Source organism: Nymphaea colorata, chromosome 1, assembly GCF_008831285.2.
Source record: "Nymphaea colorata isolate Beijing-Zhang1983 chromosome 1, ASM883128v2, whole genome shotgun sequence".
Taxonomy (NCBI): domain Eukaryota; kingdom Viridiplantae; phylum Streptophyta; class Magnoliopsida; order Nymphaeales; family Nymphaeaceae; genus Nymphaea; species Nymphaea colorata.
Genome location: NC_045138.2, coordinates 6,710,718 through 6,728,889, shown reverse-complemented (window position 1 = coordinate 6,728,889; position 18,172 = coordinate 6,710,718). Strand labels below are relative to the sequence as shown.

General features: G+C 36.8%; 1 protein-coding gene across 1 annotated transcript; it reads right to left on the bottom strand.

Moving 5' to 3' along the window:
• Positions 1–2,054: 2,054 nt before the first annotated feature.
• On the bottom strand, positions 2,055–16,604 carry LOC116253300 (dynamin-like protein ARC5). The gene is made up of 17 exons (XM_031628067.2): positions 16,066–16,604; positions 14,672–14,836; positions 13,831–13,953; positions 13,459–13,680; positions 12,842–12,975; positions 12,665–12,757; positions 12,327–12,390; positions 12,066–12,114; positions 11,825–11,907; positions 9,655–9,812; positions 9,501–9,561; positions 8,050–8,112; positions 7,808–7,908; positions 5,438–5,495; positions 4,985–5,329; positions 2,593–2,757; positions 2,055–2,519 (listed from the first exon to the last, which is right to left on the bottom strand). The coding sequence occupies exons 1-17, from the start codon at positions 16,507–16,509 to the stop codon at positions 2,406–2,408; spliced, it is 2,442 nt and encodes an 813-aa protein (XP_031483927.1). The 5' UTR covers positions 16,510–16,604; the 3' UTR covers positions 2,055–2,405.
• Between the last annotated feature and the right edge of the window lie 1,568 nt (positions 16,605–18,172).

The following is an 18,172-nucleotide window of genomic DNA, read 5'->3' as shown; positions in this document are numbered from 1 at the left end:
AAGTTTCAGAAATTTTGGAGGGACCCTTTCAATCAACAGAACTGGGGCTCTTTTAATCAAACCAACCTTGAAAGGTACAGCACTTTTTAGTGAATTTTCTTTCGTTAACGTCTCAGTGCTTGAACCCACATATTTAATAAGATCTTAAAAATAATAAAAAAATGGACATTCTCTGACACGTACCATCTCTTTATTGGTTGGGCTTGCCAGTGATTCAATTCAGGCCTAATTTTTGCAGTGATTTATTTGGAAGCCTTATTACCTAACCAGTAAGAACAGGACAACAACTTGCAGTCCGGTCGACCCATTATGTTCAAATAATTCAAAGGGCTTCCCTTGTTACTCAAACAGCTGGCTTTCTTTCCAGGTGGGGGGCACTTCTTTGGACTGCATATGGTGACAGAAATACTCTTGAGATAATAAAAGGAATAATTGTAATCTAGGTTCCAGGCATTACGCTTGAGTTGTAGAGAATGACTATAACCTCAATAGAGAATGACTATAACCTAAAAATCCTGAAGCAGTATTGGATCCAAAGTAAAACAAGAGAAACGGACCCGAAGTAAAGCAAGGGAAAGAAGAACACGAGTTGAAGAAAACAACTGTAACCTAATACATCTGGAAGCAGTCTTGCACCCCAAAGCAGGGAAAAGGACAAGTTTCAGCCTCCTTAGGGTCTTCGGAAAAGAGAAAGGGCTTTTAGCCTCTTTAGGGTAACTCTCTGAGGTTGAAAAGGCTAACATATCATACAGTTTGTCACATTAACAAAATTCATTGGTTCCCTTAGGTCCACTTTAAAGAACAATTCATGGGTTTTTCTCAATGATATCAAAGTCGATCTGAGTTTGCCCATTCAAACCAAACCACAACAGAGTGACTCGTTTCAGTAAACAATGCACGAAATCCGTCATTTTAAGATCTAGTTTAAATTATGTATATTTTTTCATTTACTTTGATAAAAAAACGAACTCTTAAATACTTTTTGATGATTCAGCTGAATCACTGACTTGGCCGGTTCACCGAACCAGCAGCTTCATCGATCCGAATTCTAAACCTAGAAACATCCCTCGATGTTTCCGTCAGAAGAGGAGAAAAGGCCTTAATTTTTCGAAACATCACATTTATTGCCAATACTATGAATGATAACCGCATATGTAAGAGCTGAAATAGCGGAGGTTCCTCTCTAGAATCGGGCAACCACATGAAGTGCCCGTGTGCATTTAGCAGTTGCATCAAACAATAATGAGAAGGCACATAAGCATAGCAAATCAAAATTAATCTTACTGAAAAACCTAGTAACAGATAGGAGTACACTCTTCTACTTTGAGAAAATTAACTAGTGGATCTAATTCTATTTTACCGATTTTTTCATGTCTCATTAGATAATATTTTTTTTTCCTGTTTCAAAGTCAACCAACAAGTCAACTAATTGATTACAATAACTGGATCTAATTTGACAATTTTTTCTTCTGCAGTACCTCAACGTGGCACATGCCAAACCTGATCTGCCAACACCAAATTCCACGTTTCGTGCATCGAAGATCATTAAGAAATCACTAAGTAGTGCTTCAGCAGTGCTTCGAAGCATCAAATATAAATTCAAGTTTCTTTTCCCAATTTAATTCAAATTTTCATGCCCTTCAACCACGTTAATTTTTTTTACTTACTTTTGATATAATTCCAATAGTGAAGAATAATCTATTGATGCACTGCTAGATGGCTTTACCTTTCCACACGAAGACATTTAGAACAGGAATATGCACCTCCACAATACCAAGTGAATATGATATCTTCATTTATGCAGAATTTCACTAAAGACAAATCAATCGTGCTGTCCCCACCACATGAGTCAAACAAGCCCATTCTCGAGGTGCATTACAGGATACCAATTCGAGATCAGTGATGCATAGAACATAGTTAGCACATTACATGTCTCCTTGAACCTTGATTTCTTAATAGATGAACATTATGCCGCTCAGGTGACATCTTACCTAAATGGCATGGTGAAATATAAGGAAGAAAACAGGCATCAGAATGAAGGAAAGAGAACAATATCCGCAATGAACAAATTTATAGCTTACGAGAAACACAGAATGAACAAGAAAAGCAAATCTCTATAAACAAATGCTTGACATTCTGTTATGGAAGAGATATCCATACAAACCAAAGTGCTAGAGTCCATTTACCACAGAGGCAACGTAGTGTTTAGCATGAAGAACCAATTCCGTTGATTCATTACTCAGCATTTAATTTAGAGACAGATGCTGTGGCTCCATAACTGGCAGAAATTGACTTGATTCAGCCATTCCAGTAAATCAAGACAACCAGTCTCTGGTATCGCTTCCCGAATGCCATATAGAAGGAGATGAAGCAAAGCTCCATACTGCAACCCATGACAAAAATATTCACCTCTGTCCATCTATCAATGTCAATGATTTAATTCCATTACAAGCGTCCTTGGCTATTTGTGATGTCAAGTTCTGGTGAATGACTTTAAATTTTTCCTTCAGCCTCAGAATCTGAAAATACATAAAATTTGTCAAGAAAATATTGCCAACTAACCAGGGAAAGATGCCATCACCAGAGAATTACCCGCTTCAATTCAAGCTCATGTTCACGTTTCCTTTGTCCAAGAGAATGTCTAAGATGAGTGATATTGAAGACTGTGTCTAGTTCATCCTCAAAAGCAGATTCCAAGTCTTCCCGCAGTAGGACAGGCAACTTATCAACCACAGGCATGAGGAGGAAACAGTTGAACTGAAGTAAAAACAGTTAAAATCAGGAAACTTGTATTTCCAAGACTCAAATTAAATCTCTTTGACCTAAACTTAGCATGCAAAGAGGCCACACGTGTCAGATACTTGTCCAGCAGTGAAGCCCACTAACTGGAAAAAATATAAACAAATAGAGATGAACTAAAAAGCAACTTCCACCAGCAATATCGAAGGTCTCCAGAAATATCAAAATCAAAAACTTCACGACACATCAAAGAATCTCAAGAAATATCAACATCTACATGGTTGTTGGTATTCAGTCTTGGAGAAGTTTTCACTTCAGCTTCAGTGCACGCCCCAATAGTGAAGTATTAACATCCTACAAATCAACAAGCCTGTCTACCTCATTCTCTCAATATTTTGTGATGTAAGGAGCACGTTTCCAATTCCGTTTTAGCATCTGCCAAATGTGTCCTAGCTTGTTTCAAAGATAATAAACCCCAAGAATAAATGAGGGCCATTTGATCCATTTAAGGTCATAAAAGATGGCCATAACTTGTTTAATTGAAAGTTATGTTCATCCAGGCATAATGTACGCAATACCATTTGGCAACGTCATAGATGTCAAGCTCACCAGGAAAAAGAAGGCACATTAAATGGCATGGGCCTAGAGAGGTTTATGATCATCAAAAAGGAAAAGAGAAAAGTTATGGTTACTAAGTAGGATTACACGTAATGACTGAAAGTAGTTGAAAAATGATTCCTCAATTCTGGTTTTCTGGTCCATCAATTTCAACAAAGATCCAATTATCTGCTTTTCTATCATCCAAACTCATGTAGTACCCTTAGCCATGGTATCTTAATGGTTGTTGAAAAGTGTTAAAGAGTCTGTAAATATATTAAACATGATTAGATTCGTAATATTTATACACACACACACAAACACACACACAATACGGTTTAGCACTGTCATAGTTGTCAACCAGACTGGGGGTTGTCTCAAGGAAAAAGAATGCACATTAAATGGCATGGGCCTAGGGGGTTTCATGATCATCAAAAACAAAAAAGAGAGAAGTCATGGCCACTAAGTAAGATTATACATGTAATAATAGAAAGTAGTTGAAAAATGATTCCTGAATTCTGGTCTAATGGTCCATCAGCTTCAACAAAGATCCAATTCTCTATATTTTAATCATCCAAATCAAAAACCCATTTACTACCTTTAACCATGGTATCTTGTTGGTTGTTGAAAATTGTTCAAGAGTCTGGATATATATTAGTTATTATCAGGTTCACAACACAAAAAAATGAAAATTGTTCAAGAGTCTGTATGAATATATTAATTATGATCAGATTCATAACACACACACACACACAACAGACACACATATAGATAATGCTGTCTAGCAATGCTGAAAAGGAAGGCACACTGAATGGCATGGGGCTAAAGGAGTTCACAATCATCAAAAAGAAAAGGAGAAAAGTCATGCCTACTAAGTAGCATTGTACATGCAATGACTGAAGGTAGTTGGAAAACGGTTCCTGAATTACACACACACACACACACACACACACACACATATATATATATATATATAAGAAAGAGAGAGAGAGAGAGAGAGAGAGAGCAAACTAGAGTCAGTCAGACCCCTACGTGCCACAAAATGCAGCTGAAATATTCAAACTTGAAGATCTTAAGCTGGTTACACCAGTCAGGTGAATGAAGATGCTATTGCCTATAAGCTCATGAATGACAAGTTCAAGAGCAACCTCACATTTATTTTCATCGTTTCTCATATTAGCTCCCACAGGTATTTGACATCTATTCCTTTAGCCACCTGTATGCCACATAAGTTATTAACTTGATATGCTTTATTTCTCATGTTAATGACAAAGTTTAAAGTTTAGATGTATTTTATAGTTTGCATAAGTTCCTGCCACAAAAAGTGAGAAGATGACAATATTTACTGAATAGTCTGAATTCAGTAACTTAATATGCTTTATTTCACATGAAAATGACAAACTTTAAACATAGTTTGTGTAAGTTCCACAAAAAGTGACAAGATTATAATATTTAGACTATAATATTTGCTCATTCAGTTATGTCAGCAACACTCTTTTTTAAGTTACTTTACTCTTTCATGGCAATTATGAAACAAGGATGTCAGTGATGCTGACAACTTCAGAGACTAGTCAAAGAGATTAAACACTATGTACTAAAAAATTAAAAGACTGAAAAGGAGAGGATCCAGAAGGATAAGGAACCGTACCTTAAGTTCTGCAGATACCAAAAAGTGCTCCCTTATGCCTTGAAAAATTTGCTGTACCAATGCATAAACAATTCTCTCAGATGATGGAGCAAGTCTTCTATTCCACAGTGTGTTGTCCAGCAGGTCAACCAATCTCATTTCAGTGGTCTGGGTACAGGCACTTGTTTCTAGTCCAACATGGTTGTGTTTCACATCACCCTTGGCCTTGTTTTCTTGTTTGTTCTCAGTAGCAGCAGATCCATTAGCTATTTCTTGAGAAGCGATTCCAACAATAGATGCACCACCAAGAGTGGAATGCTCAGTACCAGCAAATGAATCCAAAAAATGGCGCAAGCCAGCTCGATTCTTGTGGTTAAAAGTAAAAAGGTGGATGTTAGAGAAAACTAAGGTTAAGAAAAGAGCATAACCAAAATATGCAACTTTTCAAGTAAAGCAAGGTCACTGTTGTATCACCTTATTGTGCAGAGACCAAGTCACATATCGAGTTGTGCTCATTAAGTCTTCCATACATCTTCACATAAAGCAGAAATTATGTTAGTTTGAATTTTCCACATTCATAGCCCTCACTGGTTTATTTATTCCTTCAGGCAATTGCAAGTGTTCTCATCTTACTGAACTTTAGTTAACTATGTCAACGATGGCCGCAACTTGCAAGTCATTTCATGGAAGAAGTCATAAAAATTTGTAATCCATTAGAATTTAAATTTGAATATTTATTTCAAGAAAAAATACTGCATGCTTTCTCATTCTCGTACACAACAACCATGGTTTTGTCCAACAAACTTGTGTGAATATCACAAAACAAGCAAAAGACTTAGTCCCCCGCCTGTTCACAACTTTCATCCCTAGGAGATGCTTCCATCCGAGAGCATCAAATAGAAAAGACTTGTCTGCCAGTTTTTTGGCCAAACCAGGAGTGTGTAAAAGGTCAGTCTTTGGGTATGGAGGTTGGTAATGGAAGAAAAAGAAACATAACACACAGTTTAAGTTCTAAAGGCTACCATCATGAACTGGTAGGCACTAGCGAGCCACATGGAAAATCTGGTGCAGTTAGTTGCCTCTGAAAATCAGCTTGTACTGCAGCCAAGTCAACCTCAAGTTGTGCATCTTGGATATATGCAGAAGGAAGCATGTGCTTATCCTCTGCATGTCTTGGATGTATGCAGAAGGAAGCATGCACTTATCCGCTTCATGTCTTGGATGCATGAAGGAAGATGCATGTAATTACATGTCCCTTTATGAATAAGATCAAGATAGATCCACTCACAGTGAAGGTGAGCGGGAACCCCAAGGGCTTTATGAGCAAGAGGGCTGCCAAAATCTGCAGAGATAGTGGTTCTTCTTTTCCTTGACATATAACAAAAAATGACCATACCAGACTGTTATGCACTTCAAACAACACCAGCTGAGTCCCTTTCATACACGGGTGCACCTCAAAAGGTGCTGTACCTGTGTCGAGCTGACAGAAGCCTGACACGTCATGGACCCAGACCCCATGTCAGTCCATTCTTAGGTCAAATTTGACCAAGTCCATTTTGGTCCCATTTTGGGGTTTTCTTTGGTTTTTTTTTACAGCACCGTATATACACAATGATTTGAAATATCGCAGCCTTCGACCAACGTCGAAGGGTCAAATGCTGCTGCGTTTTGGGCAAGTAACTGGTGGAGGAGATTTTTCCAGCACCTGGCATCTATTTCCGGTAAGCATTTAATATCTCCAGCGAAGGAAGCCACCTACAGCAGGCTTGTCTTCCTCTTTTTTCTCAGCAAACCCTACAATGTCCGGTGGATTTCATCCACTTTTCCAATGGCAGGTATGGTTATCATTCGATTTCTGTCGTTTTTCAGCCGTCCATGCTGATTTGCCCCATTTTTGCACCCTCATTATTCAATTTTTTTCTGTCTTTTGTCTCTTATCTGTCAATTTTTGTTCCTTATGTGTTATTCCTTATTTTTTGCTCAATTTAATCATCTATTGATTCTATTGTTTCATTATTTTCTTCATTATTCATTCATTGTTAATAACTTAATATTACTATGTGCGTGTGACTATTCTTACTCGTTAGCACCTACTCCTTTTCAGTTTTTTTGTTTATTATCTGTTGCTATTTTCTGCTGCAAAGCAGCAAAAGGCAGCATCTTGCTAGCACCGAGGTCATGTTAGATCAATGTATCCAATTTGGATGATATCAAACCTGGATTGGTGAATCATGATCGCAATGGTGAATGGTGCACTTTTGGTCTGTTTAAAATCTTAATGAATGCAATTTTCCAGATTATTTCATATATATAATATTATAATATATGTACATCCACTGCCGTACTCCTGTACCCCTGATTTTGAACGTGATCTGCACCCGTACCCAGACCTGCACTCATACCCATGTGACAGAGCAGCTGACTCTTGGTGGTTTGCACACAGTCGTAAAGTTATAGCACATCTGTGAAGTGTGAACTTTAATTTATAGAACAAAAAGACAATGAAATTCTATCAACTGAAGTTCCAGATTGTATTCTCAGTTTCTACAAACTTTTATAGACATTAGAAGGTACTGAGATGAATCACAGAAGGGTAAAGGATTTTTGCCAGTCATGCTTTACAATTTTATATGTGTTTGTAGTCCACTTGTGAATGATGGTGCTTTTAAGAACATTGACCAATGTTTCCTGCGACAATTTCCACGGACTATTCACTTACAAAAAATATGAATGAATAATCATGCAGCCATGTTGGAACTTCCCCACCTTTTGATAAAACGAAATTCAATAAGTTGCATTTAGAAAATTACTCTACTATTAAAGTGCTTGGCAAAGATGACTAACTTTTCACGACATGCTCGCTCCGTAGATTCTGCAAAAGAATTGAATGCTGCCTCAACACGCCTCAGAAATACATCGTGGCCAATAAAATATTCACCATCTTTCTGCTCAAGGTTAAATAAATTTGGTATTTTAAAAATTTGTGAGCCAATGAGGAATATGTCTAGCTTGACAGAAATGCTGAGGAATTCCTTAATCCATATGGATCATGATTCAGAAGTCATTAAAGAAGATAGGAGCCATACTTGCAGTAGGTAGATAGAGATGGGAAGCAGTCTCTTCAAAATGTGAAGAAGTCTAAACCCCAACTGGCACAAGGAAGATGAAAAGCAACTACATATTAGCAAGAGTGAAGAATAGTACAGGAGAAAAGGAAACAGAAACTTTCAAACCTATGTCACATGCATGCAGTGAAGATGTCGGTGTGATGCACACACAAAAACGGACAGGTATACACACATATATCTAGAGAATGGGTTCAACCAGTCCCATTTTGAGATTGGTTTTTCTCACCCCATTTTCCCTCTCTCTCACCATATCTTTTCTCTCTCCTTGCTTTTTTTTTTTTTATTCTGGAGCTATATCAAGAACTTGATCCAAGTAAGGCATCTAATTACAGAAAAAAGAAAATCAAAAGCACCTCAATGAGTCGAGTACAGAAGTAGATGAAATTTTATTTTAGATTGTTAGTAAACACAAATCCCCAAAGAGATTGAATCAGCAACATAAGGATCATTAGCACAATGTATAATAGCATAACTGAAAAATGAAGAACCTGCTTGCAGTCTAGGAGTGAGAATGAAAGAATCCATCACTACCAGGAACAACAATGCTTTTTGTATGGTAATTTTCCGAAAGCCATTATTGGAGTGCAGTGAACAACAAGATCCAGCTCAAAGCATATTCATAAAACGCCGGGAATCAATTTTCTGCTATAACTATATTATGAAGTGAGTTTCAGCCATAAAGCTGATCAACGACCAAACCTACGGCTTTTCAGAATAAATCCAGATTTAGCAAGAAATCGATGTGAAACCGTTAATTATTTTGTCCCCAATGGCCCATTGATCAACTTGAGAAGATCAGAACTGGACAATAGGAAAGTAATAGAAGCAGCCACCAAATTGGAAGACAACAATAAGCAGGATTCAGCCTGGTCCTTGATTTTTTCAAGCTAAAAGGAAAACTGAAGCCAATTAGAAGTAACATCACACCGTTGAGCTTCAGGATCCAAGAGAAAAAGTTTCCTCCATGACACAAGTAGAAATAATTAGACACTGATATGAAGTTATGAACATGAAACTTAGTTATGCATGTTCAGAAGGAATCTTTTTTTGCCATGACCCTAGGTCCTGTTCCAAATGGAACTAAATATAATGATTAATTATGTGATGCATAAATTCATGCGGCCAAGATGGCATTGCAAATACTTTCACATGTTCGATATATGCATGTAAAGATGCCTCTACAGCCTGTGCCAATACACCAGAATGCGCTTAGTTTGGCAAAATATCAACTGGTAATAAGTCAAGCAAGGCTGGTCCATGCAAAATTCCTTCCTTCCAGATGCTGTTTGGGACATAGTCGAAGTGACCAATATTTTCTTGAAGCTGGTTTTTGCCTTTTATTAGCAGCATTTCAAGATAAAAGAAAAGTAGAAAACTCATAAAGAAGCAAAGAAAGAAAGAAATGTTGCCTGATGGAGAAAAGGTTCGAATGTGTCCCTCGCTTTTGCAACAGCGATCACACAAGCACTCCTAAAAAAATTTATGGATGTCATGATAAGAACCAAACACATGAGAGCAGTGTTGAAGATTTCATTTGCAAAAAGTACTAAAGGCAAGTCATACCTGAAATAGTTAGTCCCATCGTGAACATCTTCAACTCCACATGCATTCACTATTTCTTCTCGAGTAATTTGAGGACACTTAATACCACCAACCACAAAGCGAAATTCAGCCATAGCTCTATGATATTGTGCACCTCCATAAAGACGCATTCCTGCATTCTGAGAGCAAACAGTATTCAATAGACAAAAGGAGTCACCACTTGTTGAATAGTACACGATACCAAATGTAACCACCCTTATGAAATCATGGGACCTAGAATACGGGAACCATGTTGACACCTCTAGGTCATGGAAACCTGAAGCGTATAATAGTGCTTTTTAAGCAAACCGTCATGCTGCTCAATGCTATCCTTTTTCTTGAATCAAAATCTTATTGAATGAAGGAAACTCTATGAATAAGAGGCATCTTCAGCTGTGTACATTTTGCCAGTAACTGGAAGCAGTATTTGCCAATTTTGATCTTGTATTGACCATGTTAGAATATGCATTGCATCAGCAGAAAACACAAAAAGATCTTACAGGATTAAAAAAATTTTACTTAATAAATATTTACGAATTTTTGTTAATTTTTGAAAATAAGAAAAATGAAAATAGCCCTATATGGGCCAATGCATGTTCGCCAACACACTGTATCCAGCATTGTAAATGTTTTCCAAATCACATGATAGACCTAAATGTTATGCCTGTATGACTCAATACGCATCAGCACCTATTGATCTTTATCTGGCATTTCTTTACATAGCCGCAAATATCGTTCTCAGGTTTTTATCAGTGAGGTTTTCTTGGGTTTTTATCTGAAAAAACTTGAGAAAATCTTAAAAGTTTTTTTTTAAATAAAAAAAAAAATGAGAAACTAATAAGCAGACATAAAAAAAAATCTACTTAAAATGATAGCAATGATAAAGTCATAAGCATTGTCTTGCATCTAGGAGGTCACACTGAACACCTAAAACAAGAGGAAATAAAACAATGAAACAAAAGTTGAAAAAAGATGAGAACAAAAAATGAAATAAAAAAACACGATAAAATCACGATAAATTGATTTTCACTTTTTTTTTTCAAAATATCACATTTTTTTCCTTTTTTTGTTTTTTCATTTTTTCGTGAATATCATAATATTTTTAAACTTATCACAATAGTTGTGGCTATGTTTCTTAATAAAAAACTGAAAAAAAAATCATTTTTGTTATTTTTATTGAAACATCACCCTACATGGGGCAGAATTGGCTGATACATGCTGATATGGCTTGTCCCTCATATCGTCGCCTTTTGAAAGTAGCCCCTGCTCATTGCAGAGAGGAGCCGGTACTCTGTGCATTATCCAATAGGGGCCAATATGCACATATATTGATAACAATGGCTGTATCAGCCAGCAAACTGAAACAGCATGAAATCTGAGACTATGGAACTGATAATGAATATGCCTAGACGCTTTCTGTAAAGAATTAGTCTTCTTGTCTATTCCAGAAAAAAGAATTGATTGCCCAGTGAAAGAGATTGTGGGAACAAATGATTAGAGCTAAAATACTGCTTAAAACTACTCAAGCTGTTGGACATCACAAGGTTGCTTTTGGTCATATACATAGCCACACATATCGGGATATTTTTTAAGATATCATAATATTAAAGAAAAAAATAAAAAAAATTGTGATATTTTAGAAAAACATTAAAAATCAACTTATCACGATTTTGCTGCTGCCTTTTTATTTCATTTTCTGCTTTCATTTTCTTCTACTTTTGTTTCAATGTTTTATTTCCTTTTGTTTTAGGTATTCAATGTGACCTCCTAGATGCAACACAATGCAATGCTAATTACTTTATCATTTTTACCATTAACTACATGTTTTTTATGTCTTCTATTAGTTTCTCATTTATTGTATTTTTGCCAACATTTGTATTTTTAATGTATTTCAAATGTCCGAGATTTCTCCCACCCAATCCAAAAAAAAAAAAAGACAACGTTACTGAAAAATACCCAAGAAAAACCTCGCCAATAAAACCAGAAAGTTATATTTGCGGCTATATTTATATGTATATACGGAGGGTTCTTGTCTTCAATTCTCATTAGGATTATGTTTATAGCTTGTTTACTGAGTATTCCTTTCAGGCTAGGCTCCCAACAGAGATAACAATCTTTTGTAACAGTCAAACCATATAATCCTAGAACTTACTGGCATGAACTTGTATGGAATCTGAAGGCCATCGGTGCCATGGAAAGCTCCTCCATTGACCCTTTCATCTTGTAATGTCTCTCCTACAACCAAATAACAAATACGGTTTGTGACAAGTTCTGGCAGAGACATCTTGACAGCCAAAGGACAAGATCTTGTTTGTGATGAGTTAGCAAATTCAAAGCAGACACACTGATACCATGTATATACATGCATACAAACTTTGGGAAAAGAACATTACCAAATTTGTCAGGAGGTGCAACCACGGTTCCCTTCAATAGTAGTGAAAGCTGTAAAAAGAGTAGATTTTGAAAGTAAGCACATAAAAGGTTGACGATTCTGCATAACTCTAGTATAAGTTTTCATCTTAAGAGACAAGTCAGCAGTTTTCAGAATCTTAGAAAAACAAAGTAAATATGTGGCACCAGTTGACTGCTCTAATGAACAAGTTGGGAATTTAATAATTAAAGGATTTAACAAAGATATGTACATAGATTAAAACCTTGGTTAACAGTGAATCGTGAAAAACACGTCCCTTCTCCTTCAATTTTACTTCATCCATGTTGCTGTCTCAAAGGAAATCATGATATATAAACAATCAAACAAATATCTTAAAAAAGAAATATTTAAGTTATTGGAGACAACTTTTGTACTATGAATAGCAGAATTTGAAGATCAGAATAGAAAGTATGCAGGTATTTTCCGCTATTGACAGCACAATGCAGAAAGCGACGACAGCACATGAAATGACAGTTGCACATCAATAATCTCACTTTTCATGCTCATACATGCCTTTTAGCTCACCATGCCCATATGCAGGGTGCTTGTTGAGAAACTTACTTCAGTTCCTGGCTTATTTCATGCAATTTTCTTGTGGTGCTGCGGTATTCCTTCTCAAGAAGGGGGATTATCAGAGGGACACTGTCCATGTATCTTACATCCAAAAATTTAAACAGCTTTTAGTTCAAAAAAAAAAAAAAAAGATCTATCAGATTAAGGCAAATGTGTAGAAAGTACCTTCTCCGCAGTAGTTCCTCAAGAAACAACCTAAGGCTGCTAACACCAATTCTTGATCTTTCATCCTTTGACAAAGAGCGGCCTAATTTTTCTTCCAAAGAAGCAATATCTTGTATTTCCCTCAAAGAAACAGCCTGAAATAAGAAATACTATTTCACTTCCAAGTTCCAACTCAATTGGATTAGACAATCTAAGACACTAAATCACTACCACGATCTGTTCCATGCCCATAGTAAAACCTTTATTTTTATCCCTGCCACAAATTTGAAGCAACAAAATGTCCAAGGACTATTTTATTTTTCAAGACTCAAATTTGAACTCTGACAGAAGAACACTAACTTTTCATCGAAGAATGGCTGACCAATAACTTTAGAGTTTATAGTTTACACAAGAAAACAAAAAATAAAAATCTATAATGATGGGAAAGAAAATGGAAGGTCGCGAGAATATACTAACAGAAGAAGAAAAAAAAAAAAAGATTATTCTTATTACCAAATATGTCACTTGCAGAGGTCCTGTATACTCATATAAAGATGCATACAATTTCAGAAGCCTCTTAAAGAAAGGAAGGACATAAATGCCAGAATTGTTTGAGACAATGAAATTGTGAAAATTACCTGTTTAAATTCATCATTTGACCTAAAAACAGATTCATGTCCAGAACCCACTCTTCCAGATGGTACAGACGTGAAGAATGGAGATCCCCCCAAAATGCTCCCATCAAGAGTGCGGGCAGGTGGTTTCAGAAACACTTCGACATCAGAAGACCGTGCAAATTGCAAAATTTTAGTGTCAAGCTTTGTGGAGACCACAACAGTCCTTGACAGTTCAGGATCAATCTGTGAATAAAACCATTAAACAATCAGTGGTTTTTGTGTATAATACTAACATCTTGGTGTATGCACCAGCCAAAGGAAGGTCATCATACTGCAAGAAAATAAAGGTCTGATGTGAACTAAAAACTGGATGTTATGCATGCCCAGAAGCACCTGCATCACCACCCGACGAGTTGTAGCATTACTCCAATCACTACAGTCTTCAAGGCAGAGAATGATAAACTCCTTATGCTGCATCTTTTCTCTCACAAGAGCTTCAACTGAGCGTGCTTGAGCCTTCAAATGTATTTTTGAAGTCAGTTCATGAAAGAAAAAGAAAAAATTAAAAACTAAGATTGTTCCATGGAGGAATACTTGAACAATTTTCAGAGAACCAGCAGACAAAAAATTAAATGCTAAACCAACCATTCAAAACTGATCCACTTTTTCTTTTTCTCATCCAGAGTAATAGATGGCATCTATACAAAATTGAGGATATGGAACTACTGTAACACAAATTTCTAGGATCAATTATAATACTATAAAAAGTAAGAAAGTGTGTGTGTGTGTGTGTATGTAAAGCAATAAATGTTTTGAACTTTCTAAAGAATAAACTTAATTCAATTTTCTCCTTTAAGTCACAAAATTGGAAGGTAAAACCAATAGGAATCAGCTGAACAAACATGCAATAGTGTTTTAATTTGTCCTAATTTGTAGTTATTTCATGTTTTCCCAATTAATATAAGAACAAATGATGATAGCCTTTAACAAACAAGAATCAACATAAGCCTATCTTGACCTAATTTCTACTGCAAAAAAACAGATAACTGCAATAAGTCGAAGAACAGGAGCATGAATAAGTATGAGATGATGAAATAGACCCCCAAAATGCAAAAACGTTAAACTTCATGATACATGAATGTGGCATGTAGAAATCAATAGTTGCTTCAGTGGATGACATCCATCTTAACATTACCTAAAATTCAAAGCTTCATACTGCTGTAAATGTATGTACCTGCAACATTCTATTTTTCCTGCCTGGAGCGGGAGCAACAAGGCCTGGTGTGTCAATGATTGTGAGGTTTGGGCAGTATTTATATTCAACTCCAATTGTTATTTCCTTTGTAGAGAACTGGCATGCATCACGCTCAAGCCTCATGTTTTCAGCTTCAATATATGCCTGTTTACCACTATTAATAGTTATTGATTTGAACTAGCACAAAATATGCTACTTGAAGATGAAATGGCATAGTTCCTGCAACGATCAGCTAAATAAGCAGTAGAAAATCAAAAAGATAAACCAAACCTAACAATAACAGAACCAACATTTGCCGATCTGTTTAATGCATCATCAAAATTAAATTTGCGCACAGAGAAAAAAATTGCAAATGTCTTCATGGTTTCGCTAAGATAAATATATGCCAAAGTAGTCATATCTTGATATAGAAAGGTCTTCCTAGAAGAATGTTCATGGGATATCAGATCTTTTGAGATGAAAACAGAGTAAGTGCCATATAATTTACTAGACTGGTCTTCCATGATGCTGGAGCAAACAAGTGAACATAGAATATTCGGGCACCTTGAGTACCAATCAGAAATCCATATCCTTGAGCACAAAGTTTAACGTGTTACTAGGTTTTGATGCTCACATCATGAACATGCAGGAGATGACATCTAATAAACATAGAGAGACATGTAATGATGTGATTATCACCGTGTTAGGAGCTCTGCTGTTTATGGTATGAGGTTTTTATTTGGTAATCGTTCTATTACTCCAGAATTGCATTTTCAGCTTTTTATGGTTCTGGATCTTGAAACGGTCATTTGTAACAGCTAGGAAATGGTACATTTTTCACCATATACAATAATTTAGCTAGTCAGTCATTGCATCTTGAAAAAGCCCATAGCTTTATGTGATTCACTGTCTTTTTTTTTCGTTCTTAAATATTCATATAAACGTAGCAAAGGTTTTCATTTAACAGTCTACCATGCATAATCCAATGCAGAACTTAAAACATTTTAGGATGGTTTCTTTACTAGAAATGCGCCTTTGATTGTATTTCCTTTGGCCTAACTTAAGAATCTTTTCTGATAGGCACACTACGTGCCTAAATGAGGAGGAGCTCCTCTATAAAACTAACCAAATTGCACAATGTGTTAACAGAGACAGCGCAATGTGTTAATAGAGACAGCGCCAGTCTCAGACTGATAGACAAAGAAGCAATTTCAAGCGACATCAACAGAATAAACTTCGTGGAAAATGAGTTCGTGAAGCGTTCCAAATAATGTGGATAAACTCAATTACACCAACAAGAAGGAATATCAAAATCCATCAAAGTTCAGAACACCAACATCCTAGGACCACACCATAAAATGTCCAACACATTCCGAACCAAGAATTTTCCATACTTGAATCTCGTCAAGGCTCTTCTCCTCCGACAGCATCGGATCGCCCTCGGAGACGAGGTGACAGAGCGGCTCTTCGCACAAGGCGTTGTACTTCATGTGCAGAGTAATGGGCCGCCTGGTCTTTGTCCCGCCGCCGACGTGGTTGAACTGGAACCCCATGAGCGCCTCCACGAGGGCGCTCTTCCCGTCCGTCTGATGACCGACGACGAGGATGGCCGGTGCGTCGAAGGGGGTGTGGAACTCCTGGGCCAGGCCGTGCAGCTCGTTGTAGGCGTCGTAGAGCTTCTCGCAGCCGTCCCCCAGTAAGACCGGCGGCGCAGAGTTGCGGCGCTCCGTATCACTTGCATTCTGGTTTGGTGAAGCTGGTGGCGGTGCGTCATTATGCTGAGACAGAGAAGGAGATGAAGAAACAGAAGAGGCACCATTTATGGACATGGACTCCATGATTGGTCCTCTCCTAGGGTTTTGGTGGGGAATTAGAATTTAGGATTCCAGGAAGCAGATGAGGGAGAGAAGCTCGCCTGAGCTTTTTCTCTGCTGTTTATCTTGCGAGCTTCACTAGCTGTAGGCTGCGGAAGGTACAGTACAGAAGAAATAACTGAACTTTAGGACGACATCCAAGAATCAAGTTCATCTAGAATTGAGTGCCACGTATACATAACTGGGAAACAAAAAAATTTGTTTTATCCTAATTATATGATTATGGACTTTATTTTACACGCGTCGAGTGAATATTCTTGCCTTGTTTTTAACGTAGGCCTCTGAGAATTTAATGTGCATGAGACGCCTCCATTCCTTGGTCTCGTGCCCACGTACTGCTTGTGCTGACAGCGCCCACATACGGGAAAGTGGACCTAAAAAGTCCTCCTGCATGATGAACAGTTATTATTAAAAAAATTAACTTTATGTTCTTTTATCGTTATAATTTTAAGTTAAAGAGAGTATATTTCGACAAATAATAATTAAACCGGCATTTATTAAATGAAACCTTTGTCTTTGGTTAAGAATCTTTATTTTTAGTGTTGGGGGTAAGGTAGTATTTAGATGGCACACTAAAAAAAGACTAACTTTATCAAAATTAATCTTAAAAAATTAGTTCTTAAATCATTTTTGAAAAACTGATTTGTGTGTTTAGATAATAGGATCAAAAGACATTTTCCTGTCAATGAAGGATCCAAGAAGTGTCAAGTCATTCACTCCCGTTCAAAAAAACAGGTTTTGCTAAAAATGGGTTTCGACAAAACTCACTTTTTGAATCATTCAAACCGCTTGAAATGACGATTTGAAAGCAAAACCATTTTTCACTTTACTCAATCAATTTCATTAAACAAGAGAAGACTAATCTGATTCAGTTAGTTGTTCATGTGGTGCATGCAAGTTGAAAATCTAAATCACTTGTACATCGATTTCTATAAGTGCTTGATTACTTTTGATCTACTCCGATTTAAGATCTTCCAGCTTTTAAAATCATGGATTTAAGAGCAAACCCTCTTCTTTTTAATTTTAGATCTGAAGTAACTCAAATGTCATCCCCTCAAGTACATCTAGGTTTGCTTTCGGTGTTTCGAGATAACGTTCTTATTATGCTTCAACTTGCATATTGACGTCTCCATTTTTTTGCTACAAACCCCAGGATTTTAGAACCGAGTGCACATATTTGCTGTTAATCATTAATTTTAGTTGGACATATCACCTGAATTCAAACCATTTACAGCTCCATAATTTAAGATGACAGTGGAACTTGGAAGCACTTTGTATGGAAATTATTATTAGGGGACAGTGGCGGAGGACTACGTATGGGGTTTGTGTGGCAATTGCCTACAAAATTCAACATAATTTATTTTATTTACATGTTCATTCATCCATATAATTTAGTTTGTTACTTGTTAATGCCCTTCGAATCAGTAAGATTTGTTATATTAGTGTCCCTCGGAATTTCTGGCCCAGCCATTTTGGGAAGTTTAAACAAGTAGACAGGAAACGCTAGCCATGGCAGATGTACCATGAGATCGGATGGGCCCTTTGTATGGTTTCAGATGTTGCTTGTGGTGGAACAAAGAGGCAGCTGGGTGGTGGTCCAAGGAACAGCAATGGTGGATGGGAAGTG

What these genes read in the sequence shown, in the direction of transcription:
- LOC116253300 (XM_031628067.2), bottom strand. Translation starts at nt 16,509, where the DNA reads ATGGAGTCCATGTCCATAAATGGTGCCTCTTCTGTTTCTTCATCTCCT. An exon ending in AGAGCCTTGACGAGATTCAA is followed by an intron (nt 14,837 to 16,065) that starts GTATGGAAAATT and finishes AGTGGTAAACAG; the next exon opens with GCATATATTGAAGCTGAAAA. An exon ending in TCGAACCTTTTCTCCATCAG is followed by an intron (nt 8,113 to 9,500) that starts GCAACATTTCTT and finishes TCCTTGTGCCAG; the next exon opens with TTGGGGTTTAGACTTCTTCA.